The sequence below is a fragment of the Typopeltis vanoorti genome, chromosome 18, assembly GCF_054136105.1.
Source record: "Typopeltis vanoorti isolate ZY-2024b chromosome 18, IOZ_Tvanoo_1.0, whole genome shotgun sequence".
Classification (NCBI taxonomy): Eukaryota; Metazoa; Arthropoda; class Arachnida; order Uropygi; family Thelyphonidae; genus Typopeltis; species Typopeltis vanoorti.
In genome coordinates, this window is record NC_143566.1 from 48,918,759 (window position 1) to 48,944,167 (window position 25,409).

Consider the following 25,409-nt stretch of genomic DNA (forward strand, 5'->3'; position numbering starts at 1 on the left):
CATGTCAGAAGAATTGTGTTTTTCTCTCTACAGAGATTTACTTTAATCAATTAGCACTCGTACATTTATTTTAACGATGCATTTTCATTCGCCACATCGGGCCGGATTCATCGGAATCCTGCCCGATAAAGGCCGGATTCCCCATCCAATAACAAAAAATATAAAATACATGGGTATTTATTTTAGTGTGTTCATCAAAGTAGACACACTTTTGAACTGCATTTTAAAGTGTAATCAGCATCATTAATTAATTCCAAATGATTGCATTTCCACAGATGGAAAACTTTGGATTTTTGGAATCCATAAATGGAAAGCTGTGTATTCTATTGTTGAGATTCCAGAAGTAGAACACAATGAAATTGGGATAACAGTGGACAGGAAGCTGAAGTCAGAAAATCTACTGCAAAAATAGAGCAGACCATTGATAGGATGGCTTCAAGCTATCTCGAATAAGATTCCAGCTGGACTACTGTCGCCCACATTTTAATGGATCTAGTGATGGTTAACAAAATAATAAACATTATATCAGGACTGTGAAACGCTCGGTTGGTAATACAGAAGTACTTAGATGGAAGGACTAGATTGTATGTAATCCAGTCTAAGATGCGATATATATATATATATATATATATATATATGTGTATGAAATAAAAGTGAGTTAGCTGGTCTCATCTCATAGGAAGGTGATCTGTGCTTTCCTCTCTGGAATGTCGAGTTTGTCATCCGACGTGGCAGTTATAAGAACACAATTTATAGACATAATACATTGGTCTCATAGCCTTAGCTCTTTCTGCCTTCTGCTGTAATTCCAATCAAGCGAGTCCAGCCCAACTTAATTGTGAACAGACTGTGTAATGGCAGAGCTTGGTAGATAGAAAGGATAATACGAATTAGTTTGTTGAGAAGTATTTGTTCGATAGAGGTTGGAGTTTTTCAAAGGATGGAACAAGGGGAAGGAAGCAGGGACCATCCCCAGTAGTTACTCATGGTATGGGGCGGAACAACTTAGCCTTATAGCCTTAGTTGTTTCAGCAACTAAGGCTATAAGGTATTATGGCTTTATATCACCAAGATTGTACCTCCCCATCCGAGATGACCCTCCTGACACTGTGAAAATATTTTTTTAAAAAAATAATAAAAATAATATTCTTGGAAATCTAAGCGCTAATATTTCATTCTCAGTGAGAAGTTTCTTAACCATTGGCTGGACAAAAAAAACATTCGAATGCTAAATGCTAGAGTCCAAACGTACTTAATAACAATCTAGTAACTTCACTTGATTTAATAATTTCTTAACGATAAACCCAAGCAGCATATACTTGTTATACATTGTCACCAGGAGAATGTTCTATCGAAACGACTCAGTTGAGGATCAGTATGCTAATGCATTGTGTCAAAATACAAGAATTGAGCAACATAATTTGAGGAAATGAGAGCGCAAAGATTAGACTGGCCATCACAGAATCCTGTATGAACCATATAAAGTACCTTTGGGAAGAGTTAGAAAGTCCATTTAAAGTGAAGTCCACATACTTATCCTCATTACACAAACCAGTGCCATTTTGGTTGTGGAAAAGGAAAAATATTTATGTCCATCGATCAATGTTTAATGGGAAGTCTAAATGAGTGGCATCGTCCGCAGTTGTTGTTGCGAAGGTATTTGAGAATGAAGCATTTAAGTCTATGAAGCCAGTTATTTGCATGTTAATCAGAAAACACGTAATTAACTGCGTGTGTTCTGGCCGATTTAAACGTTTTGCTTCTAATACAGAATTTAAATCGCAGTCATGTGCTAACAATGAACCGAGGTTTATAAAAATGAAAGGAGTATGAAAAACTCGTGTCTACAAATAATTTCTCCCCATCATAGTTTTGATTGTAAAAATTAAATGATTCAAGATAATCTTTAAAAAGGTGCATTTAATAACATTCTAGTAGAGCGAAGGCATTCATTATCACCATAAATGAGTCCATAGTTGTTTTAGTTGATGCAGGATAAAGGTTTTATTTATCGTAACCAGAAAAATGTATTTTTTGTATCGCTTGAATCATTTTTGTATAAAAATTGTCCGATTTAAATCAAAATTATGATCGATGGTCAGAATGATTTTAATACGCATGCTATTAATCGGATAAAAGAAGAAAATGATTTATTACATGTTGTCTAAAGAGTGTCCATTTTTCTTCAAGAGCTTACTTTTTTTTTTTTTTTTTTTTTTAATGGAGCACCATTCCACTAGGGTTGATTAACCAATAGTAGCTAGCATCGTAGATGAAACTACGTTTGCACTTGACTTGAAGAGTTGTGGATTGTATTTCTTTGGAAATACATAAGATGGGAGACTGTTCTAGACGGTTGTAATACAGAGTGGCCCATAAGTCAAGAAGGAGTTTAAAATGTGAATAATGTTTTTAATCGCTAATTTCTTTTCATTTTTTTTCAGGTATTCCAAGGAACATTTCTGGTAAAAAGTTTACAACCCAAGAACGAACCAAAAACGTGCAATTTTATTTTGAAAATTAGCATTCGATTGGCTATCTCGTTCTCCGATTTGTAGGCTCCCGAAGTTTCCTTATGGGGGTTACCTGATCGAAAGGTGTATGTGAACAATCCTCAGGCACTTCACTAGCTGAATGATTACAGAAATTAGGGCGTTGCAGCCAGAAACATTAACAGCTGTCATGGAACATTCCCGTAGAAAGGACCTCTCTTTGTGAAGCCGAAAATAGAAGGCATTTACGTGATGTGGTTTATTATAACAAATAAAAAAGGTTACAGGTTTTCTATTTCATTATAACAATTTTTTTTATTTTTTTATTTTTTTTACTAAAGTAAAGAGCCAAAAGGCTTCAGTTCGGCGATGAAAATTATAAAAATGAAGTGGATATCAGATCCAGCATTATTTCAAAGCCGAATGCAGAAATTATGAAAGTTTCGTAAAAATAAGTTGACCAGAAAGCTTATGGGAATAACTCGCAGGCATTTACGAGGTGCCCTAGCGCGGACCACCTTAGAAAACATGAACGCCAAGGCGTCTACATGGTCGCTTTCTAATTTGGTCCATATTTTTATAAGGTTTCACTGGCCTGATAGCTATTTCGAACTGGTTGGTTCTCTTCGGAGACCACTCAGCTTGTTTAAGTGCGGGTCTACCTCTCCAAAAACTCGTGCAATCCCTCAGATCGCCCAACAGTGAGCGACCTGAAGGATCATTTAACTCAGCGGTAGCTCTACTCAGTGACAAGCTCACCCTACCACTGAGCAGAAACGCTCATATTCCAGGAAAAAGCACCCACCGACACGGCCCCACACGGAAAACACTTCCCCCGGAGATTCAAAATTCAAAACTATTACGAAATCTTAAGCCCACTCAGCGGAGCAAAACTCGCTGTTTAACACTTTCATTGCCAAGCTGAAAATTGGAATTTCGTGTGGTGGCCAAATTTTTTTTATTTTTTTATTTAGTTAGCGACGTCAACGCGATAACACGTGATCGGCCGTTTGGTAAGAACTCGCATCGCGCGATATCACGTGATTGGCAATGAGCGTGTTAAGCGATCGCCCAACAAGAGCAACCCGAAGGATCTTTTAACTCAGCGTTGTTCTACTCAGTGACAGGCTCACCCCGTCACCGAGAAGAACTCTCAGTGTTGGCTCTACCCAGTGGCAGGCCACCCCACCACTGAGCAGAGCCGCTCATATTTTATCTGTGGGGGTAACGGCAACAGCCGAGCCTCAGTTAGAACTTGGGCTGCAGCATTACCATTCATTACCCCTCATCCCAAGGGTAACACCAACGCTGAACCTCAGTTAAACTTCATCAGGTTCAGCATTGCCATCCGTTTCCGCCCCTCTCCTCCTCCTCAGGCAGAAACCTAAAAGAGCGAAAACTCTCTTTCAATACTAAGGAACTTGAAACGCCTCAGAGGTGTATTTTTCGTAAGCAAACTCTCGGTCGGTGCGTGAAAGTATTTACTGAAATAAAGAGCCAAAAAGGCTTCAGTTCGGCGATGCAAAAATTATAAAAATCAAGTGCATATGAGATCCAACATTATTTCAAAGCCGAATGTAGAAACTATGAAAGTTTTGTAAAAATAAACCAGAGAGCTTACGGGAATACACCGGCCAGCATTTACGAGTCGCCCTTACGAAACTTTCATAGTTTCTACATTCGGCTTTGAAATAATGTTGGATCTGATATCCACTTGGTTTTTATAAGAATAAAAATTAATTAATAAATAAAAATGTTATTAAATGTTTAATCCTTTCATGACTTGTGGGTCATGAAAGGATTAAACTTAAAGAAGGAGAAATTTGTTCTGTGGGTTTCAAGGTAAACTGTGAAGCAGTGCGAGTGAGTAAAGTATATTAGCAGATATCTATCTATATATTTTTTTTATTATATTTTTTTTGAGGTGCTCAGGGTCCTTGTGGGGTGGTCTATAGGTCATAAAGTCCTATATGGTCGTCACTACGTGATGATGATATATCACCTGCAGTTTTACAGACGAAAAATAACAAAATGGCGCTACGCTACTTTTTTGCAAATACGCACAGATATGAATCATTCTCCTCAATAGTACTTTTTTTTAATTTTTGTGTTATTAATGACAAGTTGAACGGCAGTCTCAGCCATTGGTAGTAGTATTTTAGCAATACATCGACAAATATCAAACATTTAATCTACAATGAATGCTATTTTCCTACAAAGCAAAACTAAAATCCAGAAACAGAGTTATTATCGATGACAACTTGCTTCCTTGTTCTTATGATGCAGAAAATACTAGAAGATTTCATCACGGCAATGAAAATTGGAAATTATAAAAAGTTAAGATAATGATTCTTCTAGGAATGGGTTACAAGCCCCAAGCTACATTTTTTAAGATAGATGTATTTTACTTTTGACCTTGGTGTATTTGTTGTTATTTCCTTCTATTCTAGGTATCCTTGGGATTACGTGTGTTTGGCATTCTGTTCAACCTTTTACTTCTCTCATTGGCTACGCAGAAACGTGTAGTAACTATTTCAACATATAATTAGCTATTTCTCTCCTTCGCACTTACAGACTAGGTTGTGACTGGAGTATTCCTCCTCTTTGTGGATTTAAAAAATAAACGCAAGCGATTCAGGTATGTTTGGAGACGTTACCTGCGTATTGTACGATAATACTTAATATAACTATAGAACTAAGTATATTGCAGAGTATTTTATACGGCTGGCTGGTAGGTAGTAGATTAATTTTATTGACTGATACTGAAAGGAAGCTAATATCCTGTTTACGCAACCTGAAGTAGCTTGTAAATAACACCACTTTAGTCTGTAGAAAACAGTATCAAGATGATCTGATCCTTAATCCATTCACAGTACTAATGTAACAACCTTTCGTGGATGTAATGCTCATGAAAACAAAGCGAGGGATTTTCAATTAAAGGTGAGCTCGATGGTCTCGTACGGAGCTGGAGGGTTTTTCTCTCGAAAACTCGGGTTTTTCTTTCCTCCAAATAGGCAAATCAGTCTCGTGAACACACATATTTACACTAACATAAAACATTCGTCTTAGAGAGGAATGGCATGCCGGCTGCATTGCCCATAACCCTAATTAGGGGATTCAATCCGTCTTGGAGGGACAAGAACTGAATGGATGGATGGATTATCGGGTATCCAGAACAGAAATACTGTAGAAGTTGTAATAGAATAAATAATGTAATCCCAGCAAAGTCTAAATGAAGATAAAGACCAGCAATAAAAACATATTGGCAATTTCAAAATTTCTGCGCTTTTTTTTTTTTTTTTTTAAAGTAAATATGAGTCTCAACATGAATGTTTGTAACCCAGTCATTCATTTCTAGTACCATAATTAAGGATAAGATAAACGATTAACACTGCTTTAGAGATAGAACATGACACATGATAGTTTAAACCACTTCAGGAAGGATCACACTAAACGAATGAAAATTTATAACGTAAACACTCACAAACATCTTGAATAATGATATTTAGATAAGCCATTAATACTTAAATAACACCACTTTAACAGAAATATATCAACTTCAGAAGATAAGAAAAATAAAAGATAGGTCGAATTTATAGACGATAAATTGCATGTGTCCATTCATAATTTCATTAGACGTCAGCATACGAGGTGTGGTCACTCCAGACTTTGGTGATGTTTTCCAGGTTTTCCTATGTTGGACTTTTCTTGAACCTTCAACTCCATGAAGAGTTGAAGGTTCACTTCTGTCCATCCATCCATCCATCCATCCATCTCATTGAAGGTCTGCCAATCCCCCCACCCCTTTTTTCCCCCAGATGATCGGCTTTCTGTTACTGTTCTAGAAGTCCTCCGTTCTTTTTTTACTTCTATATGTGTTCATATATTCTTCTAAATGTTGATCATGCTTACCGGAACAAAACGATATATAAAGTATTTCAAGTACATAAGCCCCAAACAACTCTAGGTTTAATTTTTGCCCTAACGAGGAGATATTATACAAGAAGGCTATAGCGAAAACTAACTTTTTATTATTGTACCGCATCAATTTCATATCCCTCATGCACGTTTTATCCACCGAAATCAAACAGTGGCGATATTCTTTTCGTCCCGCAGAGTTAAACCAAGCCTTACAGCAGACATACAAAAGTCAATGTTCGAATGAGCGTCCTGACATCCGAAGGCTAATGCAACAAACTACAGAAAACGTACAAGAAGAGATGTTATTATGTATATTGTTAAATACAGAAGCTACATTCAGTATCTCATTGTTCTATGTAATGGCCTTATTTTTATCTTTTTCAGAATTACATGGTGCAATGGAGCTTCAAGGGAAAGTTGCCATAGTAACAGGAGGAGCTAATGGAATTGGAAAAGCGATATGTGAAGCCTTTGCCGATCGTGGATGCAAGGTGAGCTTATGAATGATATTTTGTGATTTTTAAATGTTTTACTAAGCCATGTGAATATTTACTTAAATTACAAGTGGTTTAACCTTATCCAAGTACTGAAGGCTGATAAAAAAAAAATAGGAAAATAACCGTAACAGGCCACGTTTGAATTTAATAGTTCACTATATATCTGCTGAATCTGCAATACTGTCACCTATCAAAATCAAGTACGGTAAATATATTTATTTAATTTAATTTTTTTCTACATTGGCTTAACTTAATCATATAACTTCGGTATAGGATTTTTCAATTGTATTTATAATTCTTGCTAGTAAAATTGCAATCACAAACCGATTAATTAGAGGTTTGTTGATCCAGATTAAGAAGCTAGCCAGGTGAATTAATGTTTTCTTTTTGTGAGTTTTCTAAAGAATAAGACGACTGATGCATACAAAGGAAGCAGTTGGTAAAAGATCTGTATATTTCAGATGGATATACACTACACTTTTTTTGATGTCAGTCACCCCCCCCCCCCCCCACGCTGTCTCTCTCCCAAGAAAGGTTGCAAACCTATCACACATCAATACAGATACAGTGGATAAATTTGGATCAGTCAATTCGGGAACCTATACTAAAGACCAAACGGAACTTTTTCGAGCTACTCCAGGACCCCTATAAGCAGGGTAGTGGTCTCCGTGAGGGGGGGGGGGATAAATTCATCTACCATTAAACAATCACGAACATCCTTACTCACAGTGTAATGGAAGCCACGGCTTCCTTACATTATTACAGTGCAGTGCGCAGCGCTATACGTCGTCTAACCAGGTTGGCAATTACATACAATGAGTATGGAAATACTGTTTTATATTGGTACCAGTTACACCAGTCTAATATGGAGGTGGCCGGGTTTTTCATCGCAGCCACCTCGATCGCACAGTTCACCGAAAACACATCAGCGCCTCATCGAAAATGAATTAAAAGGCAATGTCCTAATAACAGGGCTCGATTTGAACACTCAAATGAAAAGAAACTGTGATGGATATATATATATAAACATTACAGTTTATATATATATAAACATGTATATATATATATAAACATGTATATATATATATAAACATATATATAAACATATGATATATATATATATATATATATATATATATACATATTTTAATGTTCTTCTTATTATTATTCCTTCCCTCCCGTACTATAGATTTCCAAAACCTATAGTATATCTAGAGATACTAATCATTTATTTCTTTTACATCCATCAGACTGAATACGATGACAATGGAATGTACCGACAGTTATGTTTCCCATTTTTAAAGTCTAGACACGTTGGCGTTTTTCTATCACGCAATTTACATGATAAAAGATAGAAATCAGTTTACAGTAATGCTAATAAAACCACACATACCTACATGTGTGGTTTTATACGAAGTTTACGATGAAATACATCATCGTAAACTTCGTATCCATGTTATTATTGCAATTTTCATAGACCACATCTGTTGCAGCCTTGATGTGTATACACGTAAAGGAGTTGCGATCTTAAAACCACTTGACTTAAAATAAACTGCTTTACATGGAATTTCCTGTATCACAAAAATCATCTTCCACTCTTGTAACTTTCTCTTTTACCTTTTGTTTATTTTGTTAAGAAGGGATGTAACATGAATTGAACTTTGGGAAGTATCATTCAAAAAATTAAATTTCCGCCTCAAAAATGTGACATCAGATTGGTGAATTATTATTATTATTATTATTATTATTATTATTATTATTATTATTAGATCTTTTCATTTTATTGGAAAGGATGGGGAACGTATATATCCGAACAAATATTTCAAAAACTTACCCTTGAAAATAATAAAATTTTAATTAAATAATTAAAAATTTATGAAAAAAAATGATGACAGGAAACAATATTTATTTGAAATGAATATGAATGAAAAAGATTTTTTCTGTTCTTAACAAATACGAACATACAATAAATGCTTGGCATCGTAACATATACATACAGATTTTAGAATATAATGTTGAATTGCTTTTATAAACTCCGATGATGTGGAATTACAGCAGTTTATTTCCGATTTTGAGAAATCATTAAGAAAATATTACAAATACTTCAGAAGAATCTCAATTCTGGCAAGCGGCCAGAATAACACATGCAATTGACCGCCATACATTGGATTAACTGTCCTTCGTGGAGTAGTTAATTAGCTTTCCAAGAAGCCAAGGTTATTCGGTCATAACAAGCCTTTAAGCTTAACATGCAAGGGTACATGGGAAGAATCTCAACTTTAATTCGATAACGTAGTTGTGAATATCGTATTTCAATAGTAATGTGGAATGCAAAATCGCATTTAATATACATTTTGTTCATTCGGCCATTTCTATTTTCAATCTGACTATTTTCAGGACTACAACAGGACAACATGTCCAAAATACATATTGTAATAACTCTAATCTGACAGTGAAATTTAATAATTTTCGAGATCTGAGAAATAACCATTCCTCGTGGTTCAATGTTGATTACAATCAGTGCATTTTTATTAGAAAAAGATGACAATTGTTTTTTCGAATTGTGGTTATTAATTTCTCTCTAATCAAAGCTGATTTCCATCAGATCGTTGGGCATCGAAAGAGTAGCAAATTTAAAAAATTTTTAAATTAGCGAAATTTTATGTAGAGAATTCATAAACGAAAAAGTTTGTATTCTGCACGATGGTTTACCATCTACCCTATGAAGCATATATTATAGAATAATGCTCTAAAATATAACAAAATACGATATAGGTGGGCTCTGAGACGATATCTGATGTCAGAAAAAAATTGATGAAACTTGGGATGGTCTTACTTCAAGTATAAAAGTTAAACCTTTGAATTTGGGCGACGTATATGCAGCGATGTTATTATTATTAAACAAGACCTCATGGAGTCAAAGACTCATCTAGGAGTTATGTTAGGCTCATGTACCGTGTTCCTATAAGCTTTTATATTATGTTAATTAGAATAGTAATATACAGATATATTAATGTATTCTGTATTTAAATATTTCTATTTAATAAAGGTATTCATTAGGGTAAGCATGTAGATGTTTTGAGATCATATAAAGGCTTCTAACGTCTTAGAAAGTATATGCTATTCATCCTTGCGACTGCGCTATGGAGATGCTAACAGTTGTGATGAAGAGTGACCCTATAGGTATTTGCAAAAGATGCAACAGCAGTAAGTGAACGTCTGCGTAAACAAGAGAATGGAGTGTATTTAGCGAGAGAAGGATCATTAATCAACCTAACTGCTCTCTTCTGTGCTGACTATTTTTAGGCAGCTCTTAAGAATATTGCATCAAATATGGAAACAGTAATCAGCGGTTGGAGAGAGTTCTTAGCTCAGTCAGCTTTGAAGCTTTGAAGAAGAAAAACCTGGTTTCGAATCTCGTATATATATGACACGAAGAACCTTTATCAGGGCTTTCCAATCGAAAGTGAGTTAGAAGTTCTCACACGGAGGTGGCGGGGTTTATCCTTCGGAAACTCAGATTTTCACTCAGCAAATTAGTCAGGAGAATACATGCAATTTATATTAACGATATTTAAGAATTACTAACCACGTTATCCTAAAATTGTTTCGAAAACCAAAATTATGTCGTGGGTCTTAAACGCCTACAAGTTATTGTTGTTATTAATGAATGGTTGACATATTTTGTGATTTGTACAGAATTCATAGTTGCTAAGTGGTAATAATTCCTTGACCTAGAAGAAAACCTAATGTCTTGATTCATGGGGAGCCACTACATATAAATATGTTCATGCTAAGAAAGATTAGAGGCTGAATATCATCTCAAGAAGAAAAATCTCATTTTTTCGAGAGATTTGAGTGTTGCTAAAAGTAAGATGGGAAGAAAAATATTTTTTTTTGTGTGAGAAATAAGACAATCTTTAGTTTTACTAGCACTGAAATTAGTAAATTATGAGAATCCCACTGAAGAATGATTTGAAGATCAGACTGCAAGCTCGAATAAGTTTTTATTGTTCAAGTTTTGGTGATTCCTGCAGTGTAAGGTTTTTCACATGAGAAAGATCGTGTACTCGATAAAGGGCAGGAATGGGCGAAACAATCCAAGTACACGTGATGCGACACAAAGAGAAAAAGCTGGCAATCGAATGCAGAAGTCAGAAGACAGTTAACACAAAGGTTCCTCAATAGGCCTTTGACTAAATTCCATCAAACGGTTAGAGAATATCAAAATTTTTTTTTTTTTAATTACCGCGGCAGAAACTAAGGGTACGAGGCTACAGTGTTATGTCTGTTAGAAAGAAAGCCTTTGTAAAAATTCTTCGCGTTGCAGACGAGATTCGAACCCAGAACAGAAGAGCATCGCACATATCAAGTAAGAGACCATTTGGGTTTATCTGAACTTTACAGTGGCATGTTTAAAGATATACTGCACAAGAAGATCCGTTGACCATTAATGAAGGAATCCGTATTGACAGTTGCTCATTAAGAAGTTTCTATGTAGTTTAGAAATTCACCTACTAGTGGAATTTTGCATAAGAAACAAGATGATAAACATTTGTTCTTCTTCTTCTTCTTCTTCTTTAGCAGGTTAAATATGTCTTTATTTCGAAGGCCCAAGATAAATATATGAAATAGTGAAGCAAAGCATTAAAATGTTTTAATACTTTGCAAAATATTAAAAAGTATTAAACGTATTAAGCAAAGTATTAAAAACGTTAATTTGTTGACACAAAACAGTTGTAACCTCTGTAGCAGTTATACTATTAGAACAATTGAAAACAAAATGCCATGAGGACCTGTAAGCCTTTGGTATCCAAAAATAGACAAGATAGTTATCTCTCTCTCTCTCTCTATCTATCTATCTCTCTGATGAAAACCAAAAAGAGATTGAATATTGAAAATTTCACCTGTTAGATCTGATGAAAGTTTATTGCATTTTGTTGTTTCAAAATCAGTTTTAGGTGTGTTCATCATTTGCTTGCAATTACACATACCGGACTGAATTAGAAATCTTTATGAAGATGTATAAACGTCACTCACGCAGCGTATATGCAAAATACTTGGATTTTGAAAACAGCAGAGCTGACTGGTTTCTCAAAAGGTGAGATATCCTGGGTATTTCGTCAGTGGAAAAATAACCCACATTGCATATTTAAGAGGCGTAACTGTGGTCCTAAGACAGTCTTTGAGGAATGAGATCGCCGTCGTTTGAGAAGACTTAGGACAAACAGAACTTCCAGTATGCAGCAACTGACCGAAGAATTTAATGACGACTGTTCGCGACCCATATCTCACCGAACTATGCACAGGAAATTGAAGAGGATCGGTATTGGCAGTTCAGGCTTCAGTATAGGCCTGCTGAATGCCTATAAAGTTTATAATTCAGTGACTGGTATGTGTAGAACCAAGTCAGAAAAGTCAGTTGTTGTTGGGACATCAACGTAGACAGAACTGTACACAGACAGGGTGATCTGTAGCAAGAGCACCGATGTTGCTCTTGCTACAGACCAACTTACGGAAACTGAGGAAAGCCAAGAAAACAGTTTTGGCAATACATAAGTGAAATTCGTGTAAGACGAAGGTCAGTAACCATCTGGCATTTATCAATTCACACATGACAGTGTTGCTTATCCGGATTATCTAACCCTTAGTCCATCCTGCAGCACCGTATGTGCGATACGATAGGATAAGTTTTACAACCTTTCTTCGATGAGAAAAAAAAACGATTATCGCCCAACTTGAAGTTGGAAGTAACTGAAGAGTTACCATTTAAGACAAGCGGGTGGTAATCGAAAAAAAACAACAACTTTAGTCAGTCATACAGGATCTTAGTTTTATATAGAACCGGGACCCACGAATCGATTTTGTAACTTCTTACACCTCGACTATGTTAAATTGCTTAAAATATGGTAAATATTCTAAATAAAAAATAAACTTGTATAAATTTGTTGGTTTCACATTCCACACTTAAACTTTAAAGTCAACTGAAATTCGTAAACGAAGATAGCGCTTAAGAGATTGGATTTAAATGCAATTTCATGTTCTAAAATGATTCCACAATTAAATACACATATGAGTTGATCAGCGAGTTTTGTAGATGTACAAAGTAAGCTTAGTTTTACGAGAAATGAAATCGCTAAGAAGTTTATAAGATGAAGAGATTTTTCTCCATCCAATAAAAATGAGTGCCGAATGTTGTTACTTGTAGGTGTGTGTAGCGGACATAGACGTGCAGAAAGGTCAGTCTGCCACTGCCCAGATGAATGACAAACACGGAAATGGGACCGCACTGTTTGTCAAATGCGACGTCAGCTCGAATGATGAATTTGAAGGTAAATCATTTTAGTTGTTTTAAAGGGTATTTTTTAATATAAATAGCAAATTCAGGGCATAATTATTATCTAGGTACCTTCAAGGATTTCGCGGTCTCGTAGAAGGGGAGTGAAACGCTAATAGATGAACACCGAGACTACTCAGCCATTTGCTAGCTAGGCATTATCTTCCAGGGTTAATCCTAGCTTTCTCTCTTCCTATTGATCGAGATCCCCCCCCCCGTATATATCTTACAAAATACCTTTGCTAGTCACGTGTTTATCACACTCCTGTTTTCTGTCTATCTACCATACTATGCAACCCACAGTCTTTTAATCTATTTCCTAAACATGTGGTAGTTCTTAAAATACAGAATAGAACAAATGTAATAATTGTTTATCCTAATATTTATATCTCTACCGTTCGTTTGAGCATCACAAGACGTAATGGTCCACAATAACATTATTTATAGCAATGCGTTCGACTTGACACTTACTTCAGAATATCACCAATGGCGGCTCGTGGCTTGAAATCGTGGGGGTGCTGCAACTTTCGATATATACATGTATATACATACTCACTGTAAGTACAGTGTATACGTGTTGGGATAAAATATCAAAATTATGGTAAAAATTAAAAAAAAATTAAACATAAAAAAATTGTTTATTATCGATAAAATTATACAGTTTAGTATAATTCAAAATTACTTAAAAATTGTGAGGTGATAATTGTCAATAACCCCAATAATGTTCTAAAATAAAAACTATAACAAATGTTATGCCTTTAATTGTAATGTCCAAGTATTTAAAGAGACGGAGTAAACACGATAAGCACTACGAACACTCTACTATTGGCACAAACTGCATACAAACAACAATGGAACTGCGCGACGGACAGTGCCGCATTGCGCTAATAGCTCGCATCTTACTATGACTTGCATATGCTTGCGTGCGTAGCAATATGGCACTGTGGCAAACACAGTGCTGCTAGCGAGCTTCGCCCTCCTAGTGCTACAAGATGGATTTTTATTATTTTTTTTTTTTACAAAATAAGAGAATTATATAGCATTGTTGATGATAAAATTAAATCTTACAAGCAAATATAAATAAATTAATAAATATATTTATGTATCGAGAAAAATTGGAAGTGCTGCAGTTCCTATGCACGAGTCGCCCCTGAATATCACTGCAATAAATGTAAGGCAAAAACCTATATAGAATAAAGCCCATGATAATAATGAAATGCATAAGATACGAATGATTATCCGTTTGTTAATATTTTAAGGCCTTTTCAAGGATGTGATTGCAAAGATGGGCCCAGTGGATATTCTTGTTAACAACGCTGGAATATGGTCTTCGAAAAACTGGCTCAAGATGGTGCAGGTGAACTTCGTAAGTTTCTTTATGATTCATGCGACAATTACAGATATTTCATAAATGTTAAAGTCGACTTATTTTAGTGTTAAAGGCGATCTAGGTTCGGCTGCTGGACGAATAACTGAGATGTGTTACCATGGTCTTCCATCTTACTCGTTGTTTGGATTCTTAGCATAGTATCCCTCCCCTCTCCTTTGCAGAAAGACTGCGCAATTTTGTGTTTCAAAAGTTATTATAATCCATTAGGTTTTTCATTTTTTCATCTTTTGGTGCTGATAACATTAATTTATATCTCTTGGTTTCATGCAATGTAAAGCAAAATACTTTAATAATAAGACTTATTAAATGTTTTTTTTTAATAAAAATGATTAAATAAACAAATCTCCATAGCATTATTAAATAATATTTAGAATATTAAATTATTTAACAAAGATTTTTTAAATGAGAATTTCACTTACGAAAGATTTAAAAATACTAATGGCAAAGTGTGAAATAAAATTAACAAATAAAAAAATTAAAAAAATAAATAAATAAAGATTAAAAAAATAAGGAGAATAAACTGAGCTTTTTCAAGTCACTTTCCCCTTCAATAACACTGGTCAACAAGATATTTTGAATTAGATTCAAATAAGATAGATTTTTCAGAAAGATAGGAAAAGTTTGTTTTTCATACAAAATTCGTCTTATAAGGTGGGCTTCATGCTGTTTGTTCCTCACACTATGGCGCCTGTTGACGTTTTCCAAGCAGTGTATAGTGTTAGAGTTAGGGAGCGACAGTTGCCTGCGGTACTTTGCTCTCCGGATGCCTATGAAATCACTGATACCCTTGGGCAACCATTAGTGACAGCCAGGGATGGAAGCTGCCCACAGATCTTCAAACAGTTATTTATTTAAATAATTACAAATCGTCTCATATTTATTCTTCACATAGAGTGTCTGAAGTTTCTAATTTGTTATTTATGAATTTCGCATGTACTGAGCAAATTGTCTCATCAGGAATTCAGATATAATAATTACATAACAAATAATTAAAAGTTATCTTTAACCACATTCTGTTATTTACAGATTGGCGTTATTTATGGGACACAACTAGGTTTTCGTTTTATGGGAAAAGATTATGAAGGTGGTCGTGGTGGAATCATCATAAATATGGCATCTTTATCAGGTAATGGCTACAATATGTAACGGATATATAAATGCTATGATGTATACATTTTATTGTATTTATTGTTAACGAGGTAGCAGAGCTTCTGCTACCTCGTTAACTGTTATTTCAAACCATATCTGCTTTGAAATAAGTTATGGAGTAGGTCTGATTTACTGACTACCTATTTCAGGTGCAACAAAATGTGCATAGTTTACCTATTTAAAGAAGCCAATAAACGTGGACGGTACTGTATAAACTTTGTACTGCTTAATACTCAAGCAGTGGACGGGAAATTGTTTACGGCTTTCTTGTTATTACTTAGAAGCAACAACTGTGACCATGAGGTTAGTGTAATATGCCTCGGAACTTCATCCGTTCTCTGGCTTTTCACAGTTGAAAAGTCGATATAAGGACGCCAGTTAAGGATATGGCTGATTTACCATCGTATGTTGACAATGATCATGCTATAGTGATCATTAAAAGATTACATGCTGAACTACAAACAGAAACTTATCACCGTCTGAGGAGAATACTAGCGGCTGAGTCATATGGTATCAGTTGCTGGATGGGAAGGATATCGACAGTGCATGGGAAGTATTAAATATATATTGATGATGCAATATCAGAATGTATCCTTAGAGTTCGAAGAAATAAACAAGATGGGAGTGAAATGGATGTGCGTTCTTATTAAGAGATTCGCAAGGAAATAATGTGAAGGGAATACCTTGCGTATAAAGGCGTCAGTTACGAAAATTACAAAGCTCAGACCAGAAGAGTTACAAGTATTGTTACAGAAAGCAAAATCTGAATCTGAAAAGAAACTGGCTCTGCATGTCAAGAACAATCAAAAATGCTGCAAGTAAAAGAAAGAATGATTGTGAAAGAATAACCATACTGAATAAGGATGGTGTGCAGCTGCTAGATGCAAAAGCGTGTGTGTGTTCAGCTAATGAGTGCCCACTTCGCTAAGATGAGCTATCAAAGCGAAGTAAAGGAGATGGAGCTCGGTTATATATTTACGCTGAATGACCAGGAGGATAAACTCAATAAGAATTTAGTTAAATCCTATCTTCCTCTACGGAATAGGAATCTGATGTTCGGCCATATAATAGCCAAAATGGAAAATACAATTCAAAGAATAATTTCAATGTTGAAAAAAAATTAACACGTAAGAAGTCATTTTGTCACTTTAACTCCTTTCCCACTCGGGCTATTGTGTGCAGATCTGTCTCCTTGTTTCCGAGGTGATTCAGATATTATGGAATGAGTGCAGAGAATTGTGTTAAAGGGGGATATTAGGAATGCAGAATGTAGAGTATGAGGAAAGATTGATATTTTGTGGAGTGCAGACACTTAAATACAGGTGAAAAGGAGTGACATGATAGACACACATTTCTGAAAGGTCATATAGGGTATTAGTAACTGGGATTTCTCACTTTATGGAGTGCTGGGAGAGGACGAGAGTGCTTCTGTGGAAGTTTGGCATGAAAGCAGTCAAGAAAAGGGGGCGAGAGCTAGATTTTTCCTCTCATAGAATGGTGCGTTACCCTGAATGGCTTGCCTTTAGAGGTTGTGAATGCAGATAATGTGAATTAATTCAAGATATACAGGGTGTTCGGGATAAATTTGACATATTTATAATTAATTATATTTTTCCGTAAGTTACATGTATTAACACACACTTCTCTTCATTTAAAAGTTTGGACCCTTCTTCATTCACATACAAGATGTCAGAAAGGATGGATAGCTGGAACCCACCTGAATCATGGAAGAGAATAACTTGTATCATGATGATTCGTGCCCGCCATCAAAATAAGGATATTACGACTGCTGCCCAATGCTCCCTGAATACAGTAAAAACAATCAGGCATGAACTAGAGACTTGCAATGGTGACTACGAGGATGTAGCAAGAAGAAAGATCCCTAGCAGACGATCTGATTGCGTTCGTACAGCAGAATTCCTCGCAAATCTGCAGGAACAGGTGTTGAAGAACCCAGGCATTGGAATTCGGGCTTTGTTCGTGGAGTTGCTAACTGTAGTCAAGCCCTGGATAACAAGGGTAGCCAATGGTAGGCCGTATGTATGGCAGCAGGATTCGGCCCCTTGCCACACCTCTGGGAAAAGTCAAAAATGGTTGTCTGAAAATTTCTACGACTTCACCAGTCCAAATGTTTGGCCTCCAAACTCCCCAGACCTTAACCCCATGGATTATTTTGTATGGGGCGCAGTTGAAAAAGACACCAATCGCACTTCCAGTAATACAAAAGCCCAGTTAATGGATAAAATTAAAACAGTTTTTGCGGCCCTTCCCAGGGAGACTGTAGCATCAGCTTGTTCGAGGTTCCGAAGCAGAATTGAAGCTGTGATCGATGCTAATGGTGGTTATTTTGAGTAAATCTTGTTGATAGTATTGTAATTAACTCTGCCTGTAATGTTTTTTTGTCAATTCATTAAATTTAATAGATACAAAGAAGATTTTCTTTTTCCTTACGAAACTGTCAAATTTATCCCGAACAACTTGTATGACAGCTAGTGTGGGCGATGTGTAATCTCCCTATTAGTCCTTGACTTCCTAGAGGTTTCTAACAAGCTCACAGTTTATTAAGGAATTTTGGTCACGTATTTATAAAGCACCAAATGACAGGGAAAAGGAATTGTGTTTGTAGCAATTATAGTACAATCTGATTCAGGATCAATTCTGAGATCGTTGAAGACATTTTGGCACTGCAAGAAAGTTCAATTTAATTCATTCATAAACTGGGTATTGCATATGAATTAATTTTTTTTTTAAATTTAATAAGCTGTAATTACAATGACAAAATAATTAATTTTGTCACATGTATAAAAATGGACGGATTAAATTGATTTTGATCTATGAATTCGAAAACAACCTCGCCATTTTAAGTGGAAATCACGAATTTTGAGAGTGGATAATACCTGGATTTATTTAAAGATAGTAACCACATCGAAGAATAAATTGTGTTATGAACTCACTTAATTTTAATATCTAATGAATAAATTCTATTTTCATTCAACACATTAGCCTCAAAAAATTCGCAAGAACTGCGGCTGAAAATACCTGGGTTTGATGTATTCGTTTACGAAGTAACATTACCGCTACTTAATGCAAAACAGGCCAACAGCGTACTTGTGCAACCTTCGTTTCCTGTTTAGGAAGTTCTCGATACCACAATGCAGTTCCGATTAACTATTATTAGACCAGAAAACTCAAACCGAAAGGCAGCTCAATTTTAATATAAATTTAATTAATTTATAAAATCAATAAGGTGCTACTCAGCTACTTAACGGTTTTTCTCTTGAGAAATATACAGAAAGAGAGAATGAAACAAAATTACTTCTTGGTTACGTTATATTACATACTAACGGGAGAATGTTTGGTACATAATCTTCCAATCCAAATACGTTTCGAATCTTCCACATATAACTTTTTTCTCTAATATCTAAAAGCAATATATAAATGTATCTGCAATTTTTCTTAGTAACGGTACATAGAGTTACCTGGAGCTGATACGAAAAGTGAATCCAAACAGGTAATCTGCTGTTTTCCTGGAAGAGTATGGTATGGGTAAATTGTAAGTGAATTTTCTGTTTGAAAATGGGAAGAGAAAATTTTAAAAATTAAAATATCTGCGCCGGGGACCCAGTAAATTAGTATTATGCGATAATATCTTCACTGATTTCAGAAATGTAAATGACAGCGGTTAAAAATTAATTGTCTGATTTTATTTTCCAGGCTTAGTTCCATTTTGTCATGGCCCAGTCTATTGTGCAACTAAGCATGGAGTCGTTGGATTGACACGCAGTTTAGGAGTAAGTGTTTCTGTGTCACGATTTATTTATGGCAGTGAATTGATTGACTGATTAACCTATCAATAAAATGCAATCTATATTTTATTAGGAGGTATATAAAAATAATAAAGAATAAGAACCGTTTTTAAAACTGCTACCAAAATATTAACGAGAATTGCTAGTTTTTCCTCCAAATCATTTCGTTAAGGTATTTACTGCAAAATATGTAAATCAGTTTTAGTCGATAGATGGTCATTATTAATCTTTGAAGCTCCAAAGACAACACGGTTGGCTTAATAATTTAGATGAAGATTCAAGTTCCTTCGTGTCAAAGTCACATACCCTTCCTCAAGCTATTTCAACTTTAGTAGATTATTCATGACAGCGTATATCCGTTAAATATAAATTTCATTAGTGGTTTTTTTTTATCATCGTCGGACTTTCGAGAAGAAATACATGTTGAATAATTACTTAATTTTTTCCTTCTAGTATCTTCTGTTAAATATGGTTAAGTTACAAGAGTTCATTATTCGCCAGCCATGTCGATGAGTGGTTAGCGTATCTTCTCTCTAACCAACACGCTGCGGGTTCAAATCCTGCCTTGGACATCGGTATTTGTGATTTGTCATGAGCAGGGGAAGGAATTTAAGAGATATGAAATGGTTTGAGAAATTCCATGTTTGGTCTTAAAGCAGGGTTTCCCGATTAGATAAAAGTGAATAAAAAAGTTTAAAAAATAATAAAAAATAGAAAAAACTCCTTACTCCACCTACGGTACTAATGTACTATACGTTTACAACCGTTCGTAGATGGGAGTCACATAAAAAATACAGTGGCGTAGGATTTCCTTCTCCTCCTCTGTCCAATTGTGATGATTACGATAGTAGATCATTTACTTTCGAACATAAAAAAAAACCCCGAAACAACCACCAAGAAAAAAAACTAACAATGCAATCATTTCTAAAGATGGAAAAATCTCCCAAGTAAGGAGTCCAAAATCAATATCTAAATAAAGAATGGATTTACATCAAACAAGTCACATGGTACGTATAAAGTTTAGTTAACGACAAAATATTAGATGACAAAAACCAGGATGCTTTTTGTCTAGAGACTCTAAAAAAATCCAATATCAGAATGATTGGTATATTTCATATTTTATAAGAAAGTAGAACGTGACAGAATGCATCATTCTTTCCACAGAAAAGTAGTGACAAAGCATGGACTAATGCTATATTTGTCTATTACTGTAAATGCGAATACCACAGAACGTATAAAATGCCGACAGTCGTGAAAGCAAAGATGTTGCCTTCATCTGTGAAAAACAGCAGACTAATTTCTAGGAGACAGGAGAAATCTTGTTCCATAGGACTTGTAGAAAGTATTTTACTGTTCTGCGTCCTGATCGGGTCCTCGGATTGGATACCATAATATCTCAATTACTTGGGGACTTTCTTAATCAGGTTCTCATTATTATGGTCCATTAATTAAGGTTCCAGATTTATTCTCTCAACTTCAGATTTCGGATATTATTAGCCCCTAATTCAAAGTCGTTCCTAGCACCTGGTATTGCTAGTTAATCTCCCTGTCCCTTTATTTTCTCCAGTTTTGATGACTGCACTTCATGTATGTTCTCAGAACGACATTTCCGTTTACGGAATGAAAAATTAGTTATTCGTGAAGAAAAAACCTTTCCACGCCGTTATGAAACCAATTCAGAAAAGCTCTTTGATTTTAAAGAAATGTTCCTCTCATGACGACGAGATTGGAGTCTACAGCTTTTTCAAAGGGGCGCATGGCGTAATCATCAGACTACATTTTGAAAGCGCTGCTGCACAGTAGCTAGAGAGTTTGAGGTTAGACTGATAACGGATGTTGCTTGATTGAGGTTCAGTTTTTCACATGACTTTCCTCAAGTGATGCACTCAGATTCAAGTTCAGATAAACAACATACCAAAGAATCTAACAGTATCTGCAAGTTGGACTCGATTGGCTTTTTCAGAAGTGAAAGCATTTTCTACGGTTCTTCTCTCAACTGTATAAGATTACTGACCAATTTTGTTTTATAAAAATCTCTTTCTTTTGAGACTCATAGCTCGAATGAGTATTTGAAGAAGCCCAGAAGAGGGAAAAATTTTAAAGATAAGCCAGAAAGTGGAGTGCATTGCTACGAGAGAAGCATCATTATCAATCTAATTGAGATCAGAAAGTACCAAAGACTATCTGGGATTTTTATGAGGTTTTTAATACCTTCAGGATGGGGAGTCATTATCGTTTAGATCATTCTCTGAGATGACGATATGAAACTAGGAAGTCGCATGTGAAGGTGGTGTATTGGCTTAATGTGTAACGAAATGCCTTCTCGGTACTACGAATGCAGTTTCAAGAACTCTTACAAGAAAAGCTAGTGTCTCTAGAGGGGTACGTCATGAAAAGAGACCGCTATCTCGCTCTTAACAGCAGCATGTATCATCTGGTTCTTAAGATGACCTGCTCTTGAGGCTGTTGCGACACAAGGGGTCACATGCAACTTGGAGCTTTACCAAATAGGATACAGGTCTTCTCTGATCAGTCCTGTTTTAGCCTAAAGTCGGATTCTAGACTCTGTTTAACCCGGAGGGAAAGAAGAATGCGGTACTCTCCCTCCACCATCCAAGAAAAGACACTTCTGTGGAAACAGTGTTCTCATGTGGGGTGAAATAATGATTAACGGCCGTACCATCTTCATGTTTTGATAAAAGATGCTGTAACTGTGCAGAGATACCGAGAATAGATTCACAAAATCTATGTGCGAATTTGCATGCGTGCGGTTGGTCTAGATTTTATTGGCGTACCTGATAATATCACAGGCCCACAGAGGTAAAGTATCTTGAAATTGAAGATATCCAAAAACTACCGTGGTGGCATGATTGGCATGATCATTACTCTTAAATCCGATCGAATATGCACGGGACGCCTCTTTGGCATCGTAATGCACACTAAAAGATAATACTGCCTCGATCACTTGATGAACTAAAGACTGCTCTAGTGGAATAATGGGATTTGTTACCGCAGACCTTATTGACACACTTATATCGAACAACCTTTGTTCGAGTCTGTTTAGAGATCATACGCCGTATTGATGTTATGTGACCATACTTTCGTGTATGTTGTGTCGATTTCTGCATTGTCATCTTTTCAATAATCCTTATACACCCCTGCATAAAAAAAGGTTATGCTTAATCGCAAATTGTACGATTTCCACCCCATTTTCTGCGTGTTTTTGATAGTTTTGTCGAGAAAGGTAGATATATGAAGCTGGGATTTGTACAGTACTGGCTAAGCAAATGTTAAAGTGAAATGCGACGGGGAAATAAAAGATCAATCCCAGATGATTGGATTCTGAGGCCGTTAGCGATAGATAATTTTATATCATGAGGAGTTGGAGCATATCCTCAGGCGGTAAATGTCTTTGAGGATCTGTATATCTTCAACGTTAAGATCACGTGACCAAGTGAAGAAATTTTTCTGGAAAAAATTAGATTAAAATGAACAATAGGATTTGTTTTCTGATTTTAATCTCATTCCTGGGGGAATGAGCCACAGGAGAAGGATATAAAAAATCAGAAAGTAAGTGAATTGATAAATGATGGTTTGACTACCGTCTAGAATGTGAAGTGTTGTACAGAAGAAGTACAAGATTAATCTCCAGGAATCCGAGAAATATGATAAATATGATCTGAATAGGTTGTAGGCCTGATTGGCCAATGGATAGCGTAACGACTCTTCAACCAACTAAGTTCGATCCCCACGGTGGATTTGGATATTTCCAAATGTCTTTTATGTGGTAGACGTTCATCGCACGGTATCAGGTAACCACTCTCCTTATTGGGGAGGAGAGGGGCGGGGGAAGTAGCTTGAAGAAAAAAAATACAATGTTTGGTAACTAAAGCAGGGTTTCAGAATTGCAATAAACCTTAGCTCATACAAGATATTCATGCACTATATGTTAGCAGCCTATTGTGGGAGAGATTCACTTAAAAATGGAAGTTTACTTGGACAGTCCTTGCAGATTAAGGACAAAGTGATTACGCAACTCAACAATATCTACGGGGAAATAATATTCTTGAGATCTTGCTTGTTTTGGTACATTGAAAAGTTCCCAAAATAACAAGACGGGAGAACATTGTCTGTGAATCCATGAAAGGTATTTTTATGTCAGTAGCAATCTTTCAGTAAAATGTATAGAAGGAAGAAAATTGTGAAAGAACTTCAGACTTTAAGCACTTCGACATTAGCAAACAGGTTTGAGGATAAAGTCATCTATTTTCGCATACGTTGAATATAAGCGTATTTCAGAGACATTTTGTAAAAATGCCTCTGAAATACGAATGGTAGTTTATTCAGGAAGTTTTGAGCCATACTTGTTCAAAGAATTTTCAGATGTCAAGTGAAACGCTGGCTTTATCTAATCCATAAATAGCATTTATCCAGACATAGGTAAGGAAGTTCTCCTGCAAAATGACCTCTTCCTTACCTATTTCGGAATACTAGCTGCTACCTACTAAATAAATGGAAAGTACGCAGTTGGCGCTCAAGCCGACTATTCTGCTTTATTTGGAAAAGGATTTAACGGTAATGAGATGGTAATGCAGCAACCAATTGCAGAATTAAAGTAGGTAATGACAATACATGTTTGATTCCCTTTTTTTGTAGATGAATATAAATGAGTTTTAAAGGATATTATCCTAGTGCAAGTGTAGTAGGAGAATAAAGCATGGGGTGGTAGTAGTTAGTATTGAAGCACATATTTTGAGAATCCTAGTTGCTTAAGATTTTTCCTTTTAAATTTCACGAATGATGAAGGAAGGCATTGAACAGATGCAAATAAAACTAAGACTGTAGAGTTTAGAGAAAGGAGTAGGCAATACTAGATATTATATTCTAGATTTTATATTAGATATTACTAGATATTATATTATATTCTGTTTATCTTTCAGTAAAATATTGCTATTATTAAAAAAGGTAAAGAAGCGAAGTATTCTTAGGATGACTGTCTTTTAGTTATTATCGTCATGTAATAAAATAAATGGAAAGTAGAAATTCACTTGAATGTTTTACCTATTGCAGGATGATTTATATTTTGCCAAGTCAGGAGTGTACGTTTGTGCTGTTTGTCCAACATTCGTAGAGACCGATATGTTTCATAGCGTAAAGGAATCCGCTCGTGAGGTTCTTATGCCTTTTATAGAAGAGTACGCACTTATTAGGTAGGCATTAGACCAATAAATACAATTGAACTTACCAATATTTTGTTCACATATTCGTAGACCTAAGTCCAAAATTAGTTAAGTCTTCTTAAAATTGTTTAGTATGAGTAAAATTAATGTAATGTGACCAGCAAAAACTATACACGAGTTCTAGACATTTATCCAATGATGCTATGTTAAAGGACTACTAAATAATCCAATTTCTTTATGAAATGACAACTTCTTTAATCTAAAAAAAAACATGAAAGAGATTAATTTTTCACAAAATATTTCCTACAATTCTATTTTCTCAAGCCATTGATCTCTTATTACTTCTTTTCAGTATGGATGAAGTTGTTGAAGGCGTGTTGAAGATATTAAAGGACAGAAATAACGGAGCAGTTTTACAACTGAAAAAGAATAGTTTACTGTATGTTTAAATATATTTTCTCTGATTGCTGCTTATGATTAAAAATAATATTCCAGATGTTATATTATATATTTCTGAAATAAATATGCACGATACAAACACACAAAAAAAGGAAATTTGTTTGCCGAAATTAATTCACGCATTATTCATACAATTTAGGAAGTCAAATAGTAATTAGATTATTCTCTAAACAAACGA

The 25,409-nt window shown here is 35.4% G+C and overlaps 1 protein-coding gene across 1 annotated transcript; it reads left to right on the top strand.

Moving 5' to 3' along the window:
- Positions 1-5,073: 5,073 nt before the first annotated feature.
- LOC150096645 (15-hydroxyprostaglandin dehydrogenase [NAD(+)]-like) lies at positions 5,074-25,229 on the top strand. Its single transcript, XM_090408621.1, has 8 exons — positions 5,074-5,130; positions 6,798-6,904; positions 13,119-13,242; positions 14,507-14,613; positions 15,664-15,763; positions 19,501-19,577; positions 24,663-24,802; positions 25,125-25,229. The coding sequence occupies exons 2-8, from the start codon at positions 6,812-6,814 to the stop codon at positions 25,219-25,221; spliced, it is 738 nt and encodes a 245-aa protein (XP_090264747.1). The 5' UTR covers positions 5,074-5,130; positions 6,798-6,811; the 3' UTR covers positions 25,222-25,229.
- Positions 25,230-25,409: the final 180 nt, after the last annotated feature.